The following is an 18373-nucleotide window of genomic DNA, read 5'->3' on the forward strand; positions in this document are numbered from 1 at the left end:
CAAAGTATTTCTTACTAAGACATTAGTCTGTATAAATGGTAGAGTTTTGTCTTGTTTTTTTTAACTCTTTTTAATGAAAGCCAGGTGCATGTGTGTATCAATGTAAATGTTTGTTTTATTTATCAAAAAGTGATTTGAAGATTTGTGGGGGATTTCTACAGCAAAAAAGAATTCAAGCCAAATGTGTGGGTATAAATTTGAAATGTAAAATATATATATTTTATTGGTAAAGTGGAATAAATAAATTGTTGTACTATGAACGTCAGTCTGGTTTTATCTTTCACTTTTGTGTTCAACTAGGGTACTTCTGAATATTACATCACTATTTCCATGATTGCTGTAAATACATTTAGAACATAATTTTCTTGCTCTTGGACATAGAGGTTGTGAGGTGCCTAGGTGGGGGTGGGGTTTGGGTGCATTAATTTACCTGGATTATTATGTGTCAGCTATATAGGCATGTTAACTTCACACATATCAATATACAAGTAAAAAGGGGTGCAACTTAAAATGCAACAGCACAAAATTAATCCAGCAACAGTTTCCTGGCGATGCTGACCATCATCGGTTCTTGGAGTACTCTTCTCTGCGCTCGCTTCTCAGCGGATTTCGAGTTCTATCTTTATCATAATGACTTCTAGATTTCTCACGGTATTCATCTCTATCTCCGTAACCATATCTGTCTCTACTTCTGTCATGTCTTCTGTCACTATAGTTGTCTCTGTATCTATCATGGTTTCTATCACCATATCTATCATAGGGTCTGTCTTGGCTTGTGTTGTCACTACCTCGACCGACTATCAGGGGTTGCCTGAAGGGTCTGTCTTTCCCACCAAACCGTAATTGTCCAGATTCCTTCCTGCCTCCAAAGCCTCCACCTGCATATTAAATGAAGACATATTAAACTTTTTCTCTCTCAATTTTTGGAACAGCACTGTGTGTATAGTCTCTGTTCGAACATTCACACTTCACACCTGAATGGCAGAAACAGCACTGTGCGTATAGTCTCTGTTCGAACATTCACACTTCACACCTGAATGGCAGAAACAGCACTGTGCGTATAGTCTCTGTTCGAACATTCACACTTCACACCTGAATGGCAGGAACAGCACTGTGTGTATAGTCTCTGTTCGAACATTCACACTTCACACCTGAATGGCAGAAACAGCACTGTGCGTATAGTCTCTGTTCGAACATTCACACTTCACACCTGAATGGCAGGAACAGCACTGTGTGTATAGTCTCTGTTCGAACATTCACACTTCTTCCATATACAACCTGAATGGCAGGAATGCTAGTCTTCAATGAATTTGAAAAATTGGTCAAGGCAAGTCAGAGGCACAGCTCTTGAACAAAATTTGTGATTTTAATTCAATCAGAAAAAAGAAATGATGTGCATCAAGGTTCCATAATGTCTGATCTTTGTAGTAGGTTTGAATGATGTCCGTCCAAACAAAACAGAGATCCAGTTCTGGAATTGCAGAAATGCATGATTGTCATAAATATTTAACATTAAAATGGTCGCCATTTCGTCGTCTTAAACAACATCACCAAACTAATTTATATATTAAGTTTGAACATAATTGGTCAGGGCATGTCAGAGATATAGATCCTGAACAGTTTTTTCATTAAACAAAATGGGCACCAGTAGAGCATTTTGAATTTGATATAAAAACAAAATTAAATGCATCATTATCCTGTAATGTCTGATGTACTAACCATGTTTGAATAAAAGCTGGTTTTCGAATGGCAGAAATACTTGTTTTTGAAAAAGGTCCACTATTTGGCCATCTTGAATGAATGGACGTGTATATGTATCCCCAGATGCATATGATGTACATTGTATGTGCAAAGTTTGAATATATTTGATCCAGGAATGTCCAAGATACAGGTGGAGATGGGCGCTTGGACGAATGCACAGAGGTCAGAATACAAGTCCTCATTTTTGAATTTGGCATGAATGCAGACCAATAAAAGCAGCTCAAACTAACTTACCCAATCTTCTTGGTATCCAACCTTTCAATTTTCGTTCACATTCTAAATCAACGAACAATTCACTCCCATCAACTATCAATTTATCGGCTTTTCGTTCTGCTCGCTCAGCAGACTTCTGGCTGCAGTACTCAACAAACGCATAACCCTTTGAGAAGCCAGTCACAATGTCTCGAACTAATTTTAATCGTTTTATCTCTCCATATCTAGAGAATGTCTGAAAAATAAAGAGGAACTTTACATTGAATTTTCATTTTGCCAACATTTATTGGTTATTATACAGTAAAAACAAAAGAATTCCCCATTCCTAACACAAAAAACACAAAGTTGCATTTTGTAAATAAAAATGTTGAAAGTTTGTGATTCAGTCACCTGATGTTTTTTTTCTATTGATTAAATTCACTGTGAATCAATATGCTTCAACTTTTTGTCATGTTTAAGCACCATAATTTTTACTGCCAAAATGTTCATTTAACATTTTGAAATATTTTTCATACCTGTAATTTTTTTGTTAATTTGCATGAAATGAACATAATTACTCATTTGCTACAAGTCTTGATCTTGGAAAAAAAGTATTCTGGTTGAATGTGTGAAAAGTGAACAAGTTTATCTTTGCCTTCACAGGGTTAAGGTTCAGCATGGATAACATGCTTTCTGGACAGGTGTTTCCTGAAACTTTGCTAAATTTTTGAAAATAAAAATTTTGTTCCAGAGCTATATCTCTGACTTGCCTTGACCAATCATGTTAAAACTTAATGTCATACATCATATCACACATATGCACATGTATTTATATCATATCCAAGATGCCTAAATAGGTTATGAATTATGAACCTCAGTTGTTTTCCAATCCAAAATGGCCACCAAAGTGGAAACAAGTTTGGGTACCCTCGATTTTCTTCTACCTCAAATAGTTAGGACAGTTGGTTGTTACTTTAATAAATACATTTCTATTTTGTGTATACCAACCTTCTCAATTGTTTCTTCTGTGGTGTTTAAATTCAATCTAGCAACAAACACAGTCTTCTCGGCATCCCCAGTTATAGCCTTGTTCGGTTTATATTTAGCCTGAAAGAACAAATCCAAAAAACTTGTTGTTAAACAAATTAGAGAATGTGAATAGAATATTAGCGTGGGTTAAGAGGTCGAATACCTTAGCAGTGATCTGATCTGTTTTTAAGACGTGGTCCAAATCCTTAGCAGTGATCTGATCTGTTTTTAAGACGTGGTCCAAATCCTTAGCAGTGATCTGATCTGTTTTTAAGACGTGGTCCAAATCCTTACCATGGGTTAATGTAGTGTGCATGAATGCTTAACTTGAAATAAGTGCATTTGTATTCAATGTTCATTTCGAAGATTACTATTATATTCATTTTGATATGAATTTGTGACATGAAATGAGAGATATTGTTTTTGTGGAAAAAATGAACAATGAGCTAGTTCCTATTATTCTGCAATTTGCAATTTCTAAATTTGTTTTGGTATTGTTTTATAATCGTAGAACTAACATGTATACCTTCCTAGTTACTGGACTGAGTAATCATAATTAAAATGACCGAAGATTTCAATATTATTAACAAGTTAGGGTGTTCCTTAGCCTGTGCTAGCCACCATTTCCACTCATACATGAATGCAATTGGGTGTAGTCTGAACCACAGTCTCTCAACAACTGACACCTCAACTCGGCTATATTCTAACTCGATTGGTGGTAGAACTTGGCCAGCGGTCGACCTAGGCCAGGTTATGTGTTAATAGGTTTGTGCATGGTTGTTGATGGGCTGCGAGTGTTGTCAATTTCAGTGACTTGGCAAGCGCTTTGTCATTTTATAACAAAGTACAGACTGCCCTAGTCATCTCATGGTAAAAAATAAAATATGCATGTGTTGTTGATCTCAGTGATGCAGTGACTAGCCTTGTGTCATTTTCTAACAAAGTACAGAGTATACGTATTATATGATTTCTAACAAAGTACAGACTGTTCAAGTCATATCGTGGTAAACTATATTTTATTTTATACCATAACGTACCAAAAATGAAATACCACCACGTATAAAGACAAGAAACAGATATGAAAAAAGGTAATAATTGTTGATCATTGACTGCTTCACTCTTCGGCAATTACTACTGGCGAGTACGGCTATTTCTTTTCCGGCCATGTTAGAATCTGGCCGAGCTCAACTGTATTCCCTTAACAAGAACAGTGGTTTAGGCTACACTCTAACATGGGCTCATATTAAATTTAATCCAATATTATCGACTAGACTCAGTTACATTCAAGCTTAGATTTCTCAGAACAGTACCAAGGGAGGTATACATTTTAGCTCTATAAGTATGATAATGAAAATACAGAAAAGGGCAAATTCAGGTGAACACTTTAAAATTAAAATAGAACTTATTGTTTCACTGTAGTGTGTAAGGTCATGTATGTATGAGGGTCTAAAAACTAACTCTGCGACGCGATTGTGCGACTCGCCGAATGTCGATTATTGCACTCTGCGACAGGATCGCAGTGTCACTCTGCGAAGAGCACGATTCCTATTGGTTGGTGGGTCGAACAGCGCAAATCCCAATGGTCAATGTTCACCGCATGCCTTATAAAAAATTAAGTTTTAAATGGTAAAAATGGTACGGTAAAAAAAGTGTGTAAACACTATGTACCAGCGACATGCCGCACTGTTCGGTGATCGGCAAGCACATAGAAGACAAATTGTGGACCAAACAAATGACACATGGTTTACAGTGATTAGACACATCACAGCGCTGGCTAGAGTAAATTAAATAGTGTAACGTGCACGTTGGTTTTGACTGCCTATTTACGGTGTAACGTTATCGCCATCTTGGAGTTGTTAGGCTTCAACCCGACGACTATGCTCATTAGCATAAGCGACAGCTTCAAAGTGAGTGGAACGCGAAGTACTTTTCATGCGTTCTGCAACGAATGTTGTACGTCTCCTTTAACTTTGTTGAGTGCATCAAGGAAAATAATTTGCATGCAGCGAAAAAAAATCATTCATGATGTGCAGCGAAAAAATATCATTCACAATGTGCAGCGAAAAAAAATCATTCACGATGTGCAACGTTTTGCCATGACAGCAGTTGTTTGCAATCGTCTGCCTTCATTTATATCATAAACGGACTCCAAATTTGTGGTCTACGATTAATTAGCTGGTATTTTAACCAACAGAAATGAAATACTTTGTAACAGTTATGAAAAGTAAACAAAAACGGCGTTGGTTTGTGGTATAAATGGAATTATTTTTGTATCATAATTTTCGAAGTCAGTATTACTGAAAATTATGGTTTATTTTTTTAAATGAACGCCAAATTTCGGTGGTCCATATTGACCTTAATGTAGCGGGAAGGGAAATTTTCTTTTTTTTCTCTTGATTTTTCAATAATTGATAAAACCGTTACTTTGTACCTTGAAATTTCGGAAAGACCAGTGCTCAAACGCTAACACTACTACCGTTTCGTTAATATTTGCATAATGTTTATAACATGTATATGTATACTACTGGTAATATTCTGTTGTTGACGATTCTGATAGGACGGGTGACAAGCTTCCTGTCGCAAACAACTTGAATGCATATTAATCTAACGTCCATTGTCAGCATTATTATCAGTCAAGACATCGTCTGAGAAATCGTTTTATTTTCTAAGTCTATATTCTATTTTAATAACACCATCTTACTAACGCAATGACGATGAAAAGAAAGAAAGCAAAGACGCCAATGACAGACGAGGCAAAGATAAATCTGCAACTTGGGGGTCATATTTACTAATTTAGACTTGCCTGCAGCCTGTTGTGATTCCGATGAAAAATTACAGGACTTTTGCGTTCACCCCTCGTTTATGCAATTTATATTTATTTTTCAAAAATATTTCATTGAAATCGCAACAGATGAGATTGCAAGCACGTCTAGGTCATATTATGACCAACCTCGCGAGTGGTTCGAAAGGGACGATTAGGCTGGAATATTCGCATCAACGATACATGAGACCGTTGAGGGCCGGTGATCAGACGAGGAAGGGAGTACAGGAAATCTGTTGCTCGTCGACATCGGCCAAATAAACAAAGCCATCGTTTCCGTTTATGCAGAGAGCGTGCACCCATTCGTTGACACTGCCGTTTTAGTTTTCTATCTTCTGCAGTAGTTTCAATCCATTCACACAGCTTTACGTTTTTTCTCTCTTAATATTCTTAATAAAACGATATTGATTGCCTAGAAAAAGTTTGACCCACTACACGCTATATTTGGGAATTCAAAGTGATGAATATAGTCATAACAAATTATGCAAATGACAAAAAAGAACGTAACATCGTGTGAAACGTACTTCGCGCTCTACTCGCTTTAAAGCTGTCGCCTATGCTAATGAGCATAGTTGCGGACAAAGCCTTACAACTTCAAGATGGCGTTAATGTTACCAGCTCCCTGATGTTACACGGCAATAAGGCAGCCAACACCAACGTGCATGCGTTTTGTAGCCCCTTTCACTCTCTCCGGGGGATGTTATATATGTTAATAAATCAATGCTGATTACCGAGTCGTGCGGCATGTCGTCGGTAAATACTTGTTTACCGTAGTTCGCGAGCAGTCTGCGAAATAACCATATAAAACTAAACATTTCTATAAGGCATGCTGTGTACCCTTACATCGATCGACCATTGAGAATTGTGCTTTTTGACCAACCAACCAATGGGAATCGTGCTCTTCGCAGAGTGACACTGCGATCCTGTCGCAGAGTGCAATACTCGACATTCGGCGAGTCGCACAATCGCGTCGCAGTTAGTTTTTAGACCCCCATACATACCTCGTAAGGTCGATGAATTCACAACCAGTGAACGTAATCAAAATATTTAGTGCACTTAACACTTACTTAGTTATACATTCGTTGCGCATTTAATATATTAACAATAGATATAAACACATATCGAATATAATTTATACCAGGGCCGTAACGACCAACCTGTTTTGGGGTCGTAACTTCTAGAGATTTCTAGACGATCTGGCCCTGGTTTGTTGCGGCCCTGGTAAAAAAAAGACGTTCCAGCCCTGGTTTGGACGTTCCGGCCCCAAAACAGTTTGGTCGATCCGGCCCTGATATAAATTATATTCGATACGTGTTCATATCTAATGTTAATATATTGAATGCACAACGAATGCTTGACTATCTTGTTTAACAACTTATTTTTGATGGTTTCACACCGTGTTTGACAGATGTATGGTTATTTATTCGCCGCCTATGCACGTGAACGGCAGACATTAGAATACACATCTAATACAATCTGTTTTAGTCAGGGTTCGAATGCACATTCGTGGTTTGTCGCGTAATGAACGTCAATATATTAAATGTGTGACTAGCTTATCCACAATTTTTTTTTCATCTTTTGTAGGACTTATCAGAGTTCATGAAAAGATTGCAGCCAATTTTAACACTTACGTTTTAGCACGATGCAAGGGTCGTACATACCTTCCGGTCGGGCGGTACAGCGCCAAAGTACACACAATCATTGTAATGGAAATGAGGAGTGTAGCAAACACGCTCCAGAAACAATGTGTCAAAGTACCCACGAATATTTAAAGTGTAGGAAACCAATTTGCTAATCAACGTGATTAGTTTTCTGCAAACGCAATGTAGCATTAAATCTGCTGATTTCAATATATTTCATTTGTAACATTTGCTAGACATCATATAGAAAATCACTCCGGCACGAGGTCCCCATTACCAGTACATGCGATGTAGTGTGGTATCATCAGGCGCCACCTGACTCATTGTTGCCTAGTTTGAGTTTTTTTTATAATCAGTGGGAGTGATGTAATGCGACGTACCATAACATGGGACGATTTATTTATTATCAGTGGGACTGATATAATGCGACGTACCGTAACATGGGACGATTTATTCATTATCAGTGGGACTGATATAATGCGACGTACCGTAACATGGGACGATTTATTTTATTATCAGTGGGACTGATATAATGCGACGTACCGTAACATGGGACGATTTATTTTATTATCAGTGGGACTGATATAATGCGGCGTACCTTAACATGGGGCGACAATGTTCATAATATTGACCACTTACGTACATGCGCGGTATCGTCAGTCAAGTACTCACTTGTTAACACCTTCTTTTAGCCGTGAATTTTTTTCTTTCAACAATGATCTGCCGCCAATAGACAGGCCATTGTTTGTAATTTAGCGTATAATCACGATTACTTTTTAGTACAAAAAGTCGAACATTTAACATGGCGACAAAGTGGACATCTTGCTACATTGTTACATTCCGATTTCTGCTCTTAATTTATTCATGCAGTTCCCCATGGAAACACATTCAAACGAACCACACAAATGCGGATCCTGTGAGAACTAAAATGTATTTCTCAACAACCAGAAGCACAACGTGCAAAGAAACAGTTTATTTGTTTATTTACTGAAAGACCAATAAAACTATTTTGTCTGCCTTCTACATTCTTTTCCTCTGTTGATTATCTTTCTTAATTCATTACGTGACAAACCACGAATGTGTATTCGAACCCTGACTAAAACGGATCTACGTGCACAGTGTCAATCACTCGGGCCATATGGTGCTTAGTACAAAGGTGGCGGCGAGTAAATGAAAAAAAAACGTCTGTTGCATTGTGTAAAATATGGTGTGAAATCGTGAAAATGCCCTGCAAAAGACGAAAAATGAGTTGTTAAACAAGATAGTCAAGCATTCGTTGTGCATTCAATATATTAACATTAGATATGAACACGTATCGAATATAATTTATACCAGGGCCGGATCGACCAAACTGTTTTGGGGCCGGAACGTCCAAACCAGGGCCGGAACGTCTTTTTTTTACCAGGGCCGCAACAAACCAGGGCCGGATCGTCCTGATACCCTTCTAGAAATACTGTACTCAACACTTACACTCATTGCTCTTTGAATGGCTTTGTCGTGTGGAATGTCGTCTGTGCCATCAATACTGCCAGCCTTCAAGGGATCGTATGCATTCTTAGCGATCGGAAACCACCTGTCTTCCGTCATACTGGATTATTAGTACGGACTCAGCTCAACCCGACGGCCGAAGAACGGTTTTTCAGATGTACCGTGTACTTTCTTGTTCACACATTTGCGTCCATTCTCGCAAAAATAACGTTCTATACATCGGTTTCTAGCTATTCAACTGCGCATATCGTCCACCTGATTCCATGGTTACAACTTGCAACAATAACAACGAAGTTTCGCCAATTTCTAAACATCAAAAGACACAAAACCTCATGAGCAAAACCTTCACATGAACGCCGCCATCTTGTTTGTATCCGGCTGAATGTTTATGTGTGATGTATAGAGGGCGCTGTTCAAAGGTTTTCTTGTCACTTAATATTTTTTACATTTTCATGCCTGGTTTGCGATTATCTTTCGTATTTTAGCAAAGTATAGTAGTTAAACTTCGTTTATATGATGATTACAACCATCATATCAATTATATAAAACAAATTTATGCATTAATGCACGTAGTAGTCATTGTATGTCACATTATGCTCGTTTAGCGACGTCACAGCTTTGTCGGATTAATTAATTTTATGCATGAGTACTTGGAGGCAAATGGCCGAGCCAATCCAGTCGTTTCGATTGGGTTTGAATGAAACGGATAATTATAAATATTATTTGCTTTCAATTTTCTCACTTGTAATTTCCTAAGTATAGTTTCTCAACAACTAAATACCTAAGTGTTTGAAGACATAGGCCAGCCTACAAAACAAACCAGCTACAATGTGATAACATGGACGTACTAGAGACGTCCATGGTGATACTATGCACTTGGCGCCAGGCTACTACGCCATTCATACACTAAAAGTATTTTTCGTCGTGGATATGCATATCAAACAATTAGCGCCACCAATATTCTTAATCACGATAGATAGTGTATTGTATCTCATTACTAGTATTTTCTGTTATAAAATACGACCATTTGATTCGACAGAGGGCGTTATACGCTGAGGACGTGACGTATCACTAATCGTTTCCATCATGAAAGGGTTTGCTTTTCTATCACATCTTCGTTTTGATGTAAAACACGACTTCACTAAATTAGACTTTACAATAAATCGGTCATCCAGCGACGAAACGCGTTTGCGAAGTCAAAGTGCCACACGCCCGGAGGTTGTGCAGATTGCAGACAATTTGAAACATAAACCAAATTTTAAAAGAATCTTCCATTTCACAATAATTTTACAGTTTAAAATAATAACGAAATTGCGAAATTTTGTAATAACCAGACGATGAAACATTAACTATACGACTATAAAGTATGTAGGTACAGATTTCGGAGAACTTTGTTCTGTTATGGCCTCCATCGGAGATCCTATAAACGCAGACCTAATTTAATTTCTTCCAAACCCAGAGTTATGGGGAAACCACGATTGTCATTGCATATTACAGCATATGACACAGTGGGAATGTGTACAAATCATCAGGTAGTGACGTCGCTTATGTGTGGGCTTCGAATACGAAGACAACGTTCAGCACCATCAATGTGGTGAAACCCATTGATGGTGCTGAACGTGACGATGCATGTAACGTAAATTTCGATTGACCTCACACATCATGCGCTGTGGAACACGGAAAAAGAGATCGAAGCATGCGCCTGCGCACACAACATGCTAATAGCCTTTAACGAGGTTATGACGTAGACATATCTCATGAATTTTATTTGAAAGTGAAATTATTAATAGAAATCATTTAGTATGAAACGCCGGAATCACGTATATTCGGTCTTGATCCCCCACTCTGTCAATTGTGGTTATTTGAAGACTGTAAACGCTTTCTATCATACTAGACTGGTCACCAATTTAACAACTGCTTTCTCGTTTTACAATCTAAATGAGCTACGGCAAGCCGAAATAGGTCTCGATTGTAAACAGCGCCACCAGTGGCTGTTCCCGGCTCCACGCGTCTAGGAACAAGATGGATGAACTAAATAATGTAAACAAAAATGCCTACGTCTTTATCACATTTCACGGGCAAAGAGTAGCTCTTTTTTTTTGGCAATTTTAGATTAGCGAAGTCAAAATTATGTCAGTAACTAATGTTTTTCAAACATAAATCTTACCGAAATTTCGTTTTAGGCACAAATGTATAAAAGGCAAAGTGACCGTACACAAGACCAATATCAAAATACCGTGCGATGTGAAAACTACGGGTCGAGTAGTCGCCATTTCACGAGAACCGTAGAAAGCCATGGCACACGGCGAGCACTGACATGAAAAATGAGACAAATAATCACCAGTGAGAGGCCGTCAGAGAGAGGCTTAGCCTTACAAGGTGGCAACGTCAGTATACACTGTATATGCTACCCTTACAGTGTGCAAATGTCCTAATGTTGTATCAATCGGACAAAATAAATTCGACGGTAACAGCTAATTTGTGAACGGTGTTCCTTCCACCCAGTTACGTCATAGAACCTTTCATCGCTAGAGGGCACAACGTATAATATACATCATACTATGCATGCCTGTCTTCATGTCTTCTCTCTATCCGATGAGGGCGTTTATTATTTTTTTCTGTGGGAAGAAAAATTCTTTGCGTGATTGAACTTTGGCAAAGTTTAAACAAATTATTTTTTTGAAAACGTGTTTTCTCCACGAATTGTTGACTTCTAACCCGTTATATTTTTATTTGACGTTGTCACTTTTTAGAATTCAAATGTCAACATTATTTGTCATTGCGTGTACAGTGGCTCACCTAATGAAAAGTACTTTAAAGCTTGATAGAGTGGGACTATAGTAAAAGACAATTATTATGTATTCACTTGAAATCTCAAGTAGCTGACAGTTTCACCTAATTATCGGTTTCACTATTGTTATTAAGTACCAGCCTGGGGGTCAGTGTCGATCTCAAACATTTCGTCAACGAGTTTAGTTTATTGTGCCTATCGTTCCTCCCCATATTTTCTTCATGTCATATTTGGAATAAATGCTCGAATGCTGTACAAGTGGTGCTATACCGCCCACGTTTAGCTCTACAATTAAGAGACCTAGTCTAAACTGGATTAGTGTAACTGAATTTGTGAGCGGTATACATTATTATAGTTCCTTGTAACCACGTTTTTATGCATATAAATTCTTATTATAGTGTGTGTGAATTTATCATATAATAATACACCAAATGAAACTAAAAAATATAGAATATTGAATGTGAATGTAATAGCATGTGCATGGGTATCCTTTTTTAAAAGTTATTGCGTATTTTCTTGCTAATTCTTTAAGCAAACAAACACTATTTCAAAACATTCTTACACTAAATTGAATTGTACAATTGAATATGTACAAAATATCAAAGTAATACTTTCACTGAAAGTTGTGTAGTGGACAAATGATAAGTTGATTTTGCTTACTTTTCGATATAATTATGTCCATTGATGAACACACGCCATTGTTGCTTTGGTTAAAACCTACAGTCATACGTATATAAAAAAATACGTATTACCTATTGCAGTCATCATGCTTTCTGCTGGTTGTGACGTCAATATCACAGCGCCCGATACAATGGGTAGGGCTGAGTGCCGAGACTATGTGGCGACGTTTCCATCCAGGTATTTGATAACAATACATGTGATAAATTATGGAGACTGTTGGTAAAGGGCACTTGTACCTGTACGTGTTCTTGTGCACTCGATATTGCGTCTTTGTCAGCATTTATTCGCAGCCATAGAACAGTCGATGGTGACCGGTCTGCCATATCAATGTCCATTCGCAAATATTGCCAAACGTTATTTGTTGTGCTTGCTTCCTTTCAGATTATTAATTTTCGCATTATATCCAACACACAAACACTATATATTTAACTCTAGTACAAAAAGAGCTAACTTTTAATATTAAAAATGTCGGTAAATGTGAATTGAATCAGCCATTGTGACACGGAAATTAACATCTTCGAAAAAAACCACCCAACTAATTCTGATAGTCCCGGTAGACCACATATCAAACCCAGCTAGTCCCGATAGTCCATATATCAAACCCAGCTAGTCCCGATATTCCATATATCAAACCCAGCTAGTTCCGATAGACCACATATCAAACCCAAAAAGTTGCGATAGTCCATATATCAAACCCAGAAAGTTCCGATAGTCCATATATCAAACCCAGCTAATCCCGATAGTCCACATATCAAACCCAGCTCGTCCCGATATACCACATATCAAACCCAGAAAGATCCGATAGTCCACACATCGAACCCAGCTTATCCCGATAGTCCACATATCAAACCCAGGTAGTCCCGATAGTCCACATATCAAACCCAGAAAGTTTTGATAGTCCACATATCAAACCCAGCTAATCCCGATAGTCCATATATCAAACCCAGAAAGTTCCGATAGTCCATATATCAAACCCAGAAAGTTTCGATAGTCCAAATATCAAACCCAGCTAATCCCGATAGTCCATATATCAAACCCAGAAAGTTCCGATAGTCCATATATCAAACCCAGAAAGTTCCGATAGTCCACATATCAAACCCAGAAAGTTCCGATAGTCCATATATCAAACCCAGCTAGTTCCGATATACCACATATTAAACCCAGCTAGTTCCAATAGACCACACATGAAACCCAGCTAGTTCAGATAGTCCACATATCAAACTCTTGCTAATCCCGATAGTCCACATATCAAACCCAGAAAGTTCCGATAGTCCATATATCAAACCCAGAAAGTTCCGATAGTCCATATATCAAACCCAGAAAGTTCCGATAGTCCATATATCAAACCCAGAAAGTTCCCATAGTCCATATATCAAACGCAGAAAGATCCAATAGCCCACATATCAAACCCAGCTAATCCCGATAGTCCATATATCAAACCCAGAAAATTCCGATAGTCCATATATCAAACCCAGAAAGTTCCCATAGTCCATATATCAAACCCAGAAAGATCCGATAGTCCATATATCAAACCCAGCTAGTTCCGATAGACCACACATCAAACCCAGCTAGTCCCGATAGTCTACATATCAAACCCAGCTAATCCCGATAGTCCATATATCAAACCCAGAAAATTCCGATAGTCCATATATCAAACCCAGAAAGTTCCCATAGTCCATATATCAAACCCAGCTAGTTCCGATATACCACATATTAAACCCAGCTAGTTCCGATAGACCACACATCAAACCCAGATAGTTCAGATAGTCCACATATCAAACCCAGCTAGTCCCGATAGTCCATATATCAAACCCAGAAAGATCCGATAGTCCATATATCAAACCCAGCTAGTTCCGATATACCACATATTAAACCCAGCTAGTTCCGATAGACCACAGATCAAACCCAGCTAGTCCCGATAGTCCACATATCAAACCCAGCTAATCCCGATAGTCCATATATCAAACCCAGAAAGTTCCCATAGTCCATATATCAAACCCGGCTAGTGCCGATATACCACATATTAAACCCAGCTAGTTCCGATAGACCACACATCAAACCCAGCTAGTTCAGATAGTCCACATATCAAACCTAGCTATTTCCGATAGATCACACATCAAACCCAGAAAGTTCCGATAGTCCATATATCAAACCCAGCTAATCCCGATAGTCCATATATCAAACCCAGCTAGTCCCGATAGTCTATATATCAAACCCAGCTAGTCCCGATAGTCCATATATCAAACCCAGCTAGTCCTGATAGTCCATATATCAAACCCAGCTAGTCCCGATAGTCCATATATCAAACCCAGCTAGTCCCGATAGTCCATATATCAAACTCGGCTAGTCCCGATAGACCACATATCAAACCCAGCTAGTCCTGATAGTCCATATATCAAACCCACCTAATCCCGATAGTCCATATATCAAACCCAGCTAGTCCCGATAGTCCATATATCAAACCCAGCTAATCCTGATAGTCCAAATATCAAACCCAGCTAGTACCGATAGTCCATATATCAAACCCAGCTAGTCCCGATAGTCCATATATCAAACTCGGCTAGTCCCGATAGTCCATATATCAAACCCAGCTAGTCCCGATAGTCCATATATCAAACCCAGCTAGTCCCGATAGTCCACATATCAAACCCACCTCGTCCCGATAGTCCATATATCAAACCCAGCTAGTCCCGATAGTCCATATATCAAACCCGGCAATTCCCGATAGTCCACATATCAAACCCAGCTAGTCCCGATAGTCCATATATCAAACCCAGAAAGATCCGATAGTCCATATATCAAACCCAGCTAGTTCCGATATACCACATATTAAACCCAGCTAGTTCCGATAGACCACAGATCATACCCAGCTAGTCCCGATAGTCCACATATCAAACCCAGCTAATCCCGATAGTCCATATATCAAACCCAGAAAGTTCCCATAGTCCATATATCAAACCCGGCTAGTGCCGATAAACCACATATTAAACCCAGCTAGTTCCGCTAGACCACACATCAAACCCAGCTAGTTCAGATAGTCCACATATCAAACCCAGCTATTTCCGATAGATCACACATCAAACCCAGAAAGTTCCAATAATTCAAATATCAAACCCAGCTAATCCCGATAGTCCACATATCAAACCCAGCTAGTCCGGATAGTCCACATATCAAACCCAGCTAGTCCCGATAGTCCATATATCAAACCCAGCTAGTCCCGATAGTCCATATATCAAACTCGGCTAGTCCCGATAGTCCATATATCAAACCCAGCTAGTCCCGATAGTCCATATATCAAACCCAGCTAGTCCCGATAGTCCACATATCAAACCCACCTAGTCCCGATAGTCCATATATCAAACCCAGCTAGTCCCGATAGTCCATATATCAAACCCGGCAATTCCCGATAGTCCACATATCAAACCCAGCTAGTCCCGATAGTCCATATATCAAACCCAGAAAGATCCGATAGTCCATATATCAAACCCAGCTAGTTCCGATATACCACATATTAAACCCAGCTAGTTCCGATAGACCACAGATCATACCCAGCTAGTACCGATAGTCCACATATCAAACCCAGCTAATCCCGATAGTCCATATATCAAACCCAGAAAGTTCCCATAGTCCATATATCAAACCCGGCTAGTGCCGATAAACCACATATTAAACCCAGCTAGTTCCGCTAGACCACACATCAAACCCAGCTAGTTCAGATAGTCCACATATCAAACCCAGCTATTTCCGATAGATCACACATCAAACCCAGAAAGTTCCAATAATTCAAATATCAAACCCAGCTAATCCCGATAGTCCACATATCAAACCCAGCTAGTCCCGATAGTCCACATATCAAACCCAGCTAGTCCCGATAGTCCATATATCAAACCCAGCTAGTCCCGATAGACCACATATCAAACCCAGCTAGTCCCGGTAGACCACATATCAAACCCAGCTAGTTCCGATAATCCATATATCAAACTCGGCTAGTCCCAATAGACCATATATCAAACCCAGCTAGTCCCGATAGTCCATATATCAAACCCAGCTAATCCCGATAGTCCACATATCAAACCCAGCTAGTCCCGATAGTCCATATATCAAACCCAGCTAGTCCCGATAGTCCATATATCAAACCCAGCTAATCCCGATAGTCCATATATCAAACCCAGCTAGTCCCGATAGTCCATATATCAAACCCAGCTAGTCCCGATAGTCCATATATCAAACCCAGCTAGTCCCGATAGTCCATATATCAAACCCAGCTAATCCCGATAGTCCATATATCAAACCCAACTAGTCCCGATAGTCCATATATCAAACCCAGCTAATCCCGATAGTCCATATATATCAAACCCAGCTAGTCCCGATAGTCCATATATCAAACCCAGCTAGTCCCGATAGTCCATATATCAAACCCAGCTAGTCCCGATAGTCCATATATCGAACTCGGCTAGTCCCGATAGACCACATATCAAACCCAGATAGTCCCGGTAGACCACATATCAAACCCAGCTAGTCCCGATATTCCACATTTTCAAACCCAGTAAGTTCCGATAGTCCACATATCAAACCCAGAAAGTCCCGATAGTCCACATAGCAAACCCAGCTAATCTCGATAGTCCGTATAGCAAACCCAGCTAGTCCCGATAGACCACATAACAAACCCAGCTAGTCCCGATAGTCCATATATCAAACTTCGGCTAGTCGGATAGACCACATATCAAACCCAGCTAGTCCCGAAAGTCCATATATCAAACCCAGCTAATCCCGATAGACCATATATCAAACCCAGCTAGTCCCGATAGTCCATATATCAAACCCAGCTAATCCCAATAGTCCATATATCAAACCCAGCTAGTCCCGATAGTCTATATATCAAACCCAGCTAGTCCCGATCGTCCATATATCAAACCCAGCTAATCCCGATAGTACATATATCAAACCCAGCTAGTCCCGATAGTCCACATATCAAACCCAGCTAGTTCCGATAGACCATATATCAAACCCAGCTAGTCCCGATAGACCACATATCAAACCCAGCTAGTCCCGGTAGACCACATATCAAACCCAGCTAGTCCCGATAGTCCATATATCAAACTCGGCTAGTCCCGATAGACCACATATCAAACATAGCTAGTCCCGATAGTCCATATATCAAACCCAGCTAATCCCGATAGTCCACATATCAAACCCAGCTAGTCCCGATAGTCCATATATCAAACCCAGCTAGTCCCGATAGTCCATATATCAAACCCAGCTAATCCCGATATTCCATATATCAAACCCAGCTAGTCCTGATAGTCTATATATCAAACCCAGCTAGTACCGATAGTCCATATATCAAACCCAGCTAGTCCTGATAGTCCACATATCAAACCCAGCTAGTCCCGATAGTCCATATATCAAACCCATCTAGTCCCGATAGTCCATATATCAAACCCAGCTAGTCCCGATAGTCCATATATCAAACCCAGCTAATCCCGATAGTCCATATGTCAAACCCAGCTTGTCCCGATAGTCCATATATCAAACCCAGCTAGTCCCGATAGTCCATATATCAAACCCAGCTAGTCCAGATAGTCCACATATCAAACCCAGCTAGTCCCGATAGTCCATATATCAAACCCAGCTAGTCCTGATAGTCCATATATCAAACCCAGCTAGTCCTGATAGTCCATATATCAAACCCAGCTAGTCCCGATAGTCCATATATCAAACCCAGCTAGTCCCGATAGTCTATATATCAAACTCGGCAAGTCCCGATAGACCACATATCAAACCCAGCTAGTCCTGATAGTTCATATATCAAACCCACCTAATCCCGATAGTCCATATATCAAACCCAGCTAGTCCTGATAGTTCATATATCAAACCCACCTAATCCCGATAGTCCATATATCAAACCCAGCTAGTCCCGATAGACCACATATCAAACCCAGCTAGTCCCGATAGTCCATATATCAAATC

The 18373-nt window shown here is 39.3% G+C and overlaps 1 protein-coding gene across 1 annotated transcript; it reads right to left on the reverse strand.

Annotated features, from left to right (window-relative positions):
* Window positions 1–97: 97 nt before the first annotated feature.
* LOC100370207 (U11/U12 small nuclear ribonucleoprotein 35 kDa protein-like) lies at window positions 98–9306 on the reverse strand. Its single transcript, XM_006815623.3, has 4 exons — window positions 8914–9306; window positions 2962–3060; window positions 1996–2209; window positions 98–878 (listed from the first exon to the last, which is right to left on the reverse strand). Exons 1-4 carry the CDS (start codon window positions 9028–9030, stop codon window positions 562–564), a joined length of 747 nt encoding a protein of 248 aa, XP_006815686.2. The 5' UTR covers window positions 9031–9306; the 3' UTR covers window positions 98–561.
* Between the last annotated feature and the right edge of the window lie 9067 nt (window positions 9307–18373).

This window comes from Saccoglossus kowalevskii, chromosome 7 (assembly GCF_978046115.1).
Source record: "Saccoglossus kowalevskii chromosome 7, keSacKowa6.1, whole genome shotgun sequence".
In the NCBI taxonomy this organism is placed as follows: domain Eukaryota; kingdom Metazoa; phylum Hemichordata; class Enteropneusta; family Harrimaniidae; genus Saccoglossus; species Saccoglossus kowalevskii.

Excerpts from the sequence above, each read along its gene's own strand:
- LOC100370207 (XM_006815623.3), bottom strand. The coding sequence starts at position 9,030 with ATGACGGAAGACAGGTGGTTTCCGATCGCTAAGAATGCATACGATCCC. Across the intron at positions 3,061-8,913 it reads CCATTCAAAGAGCAATGAGT|GCTAAATATAAACCGAACAA; the intron begins GTAAGTGTTGAG and ends TTGTTCTTTCAG. Across the intron at positions 2,210-2,961 it reads CAGAAGAAACAATTGAGAAG|ACATTCTCTAGATATGGAGA; the intron begins GTTGGTATACAC and ends TTTATTTTTCAG.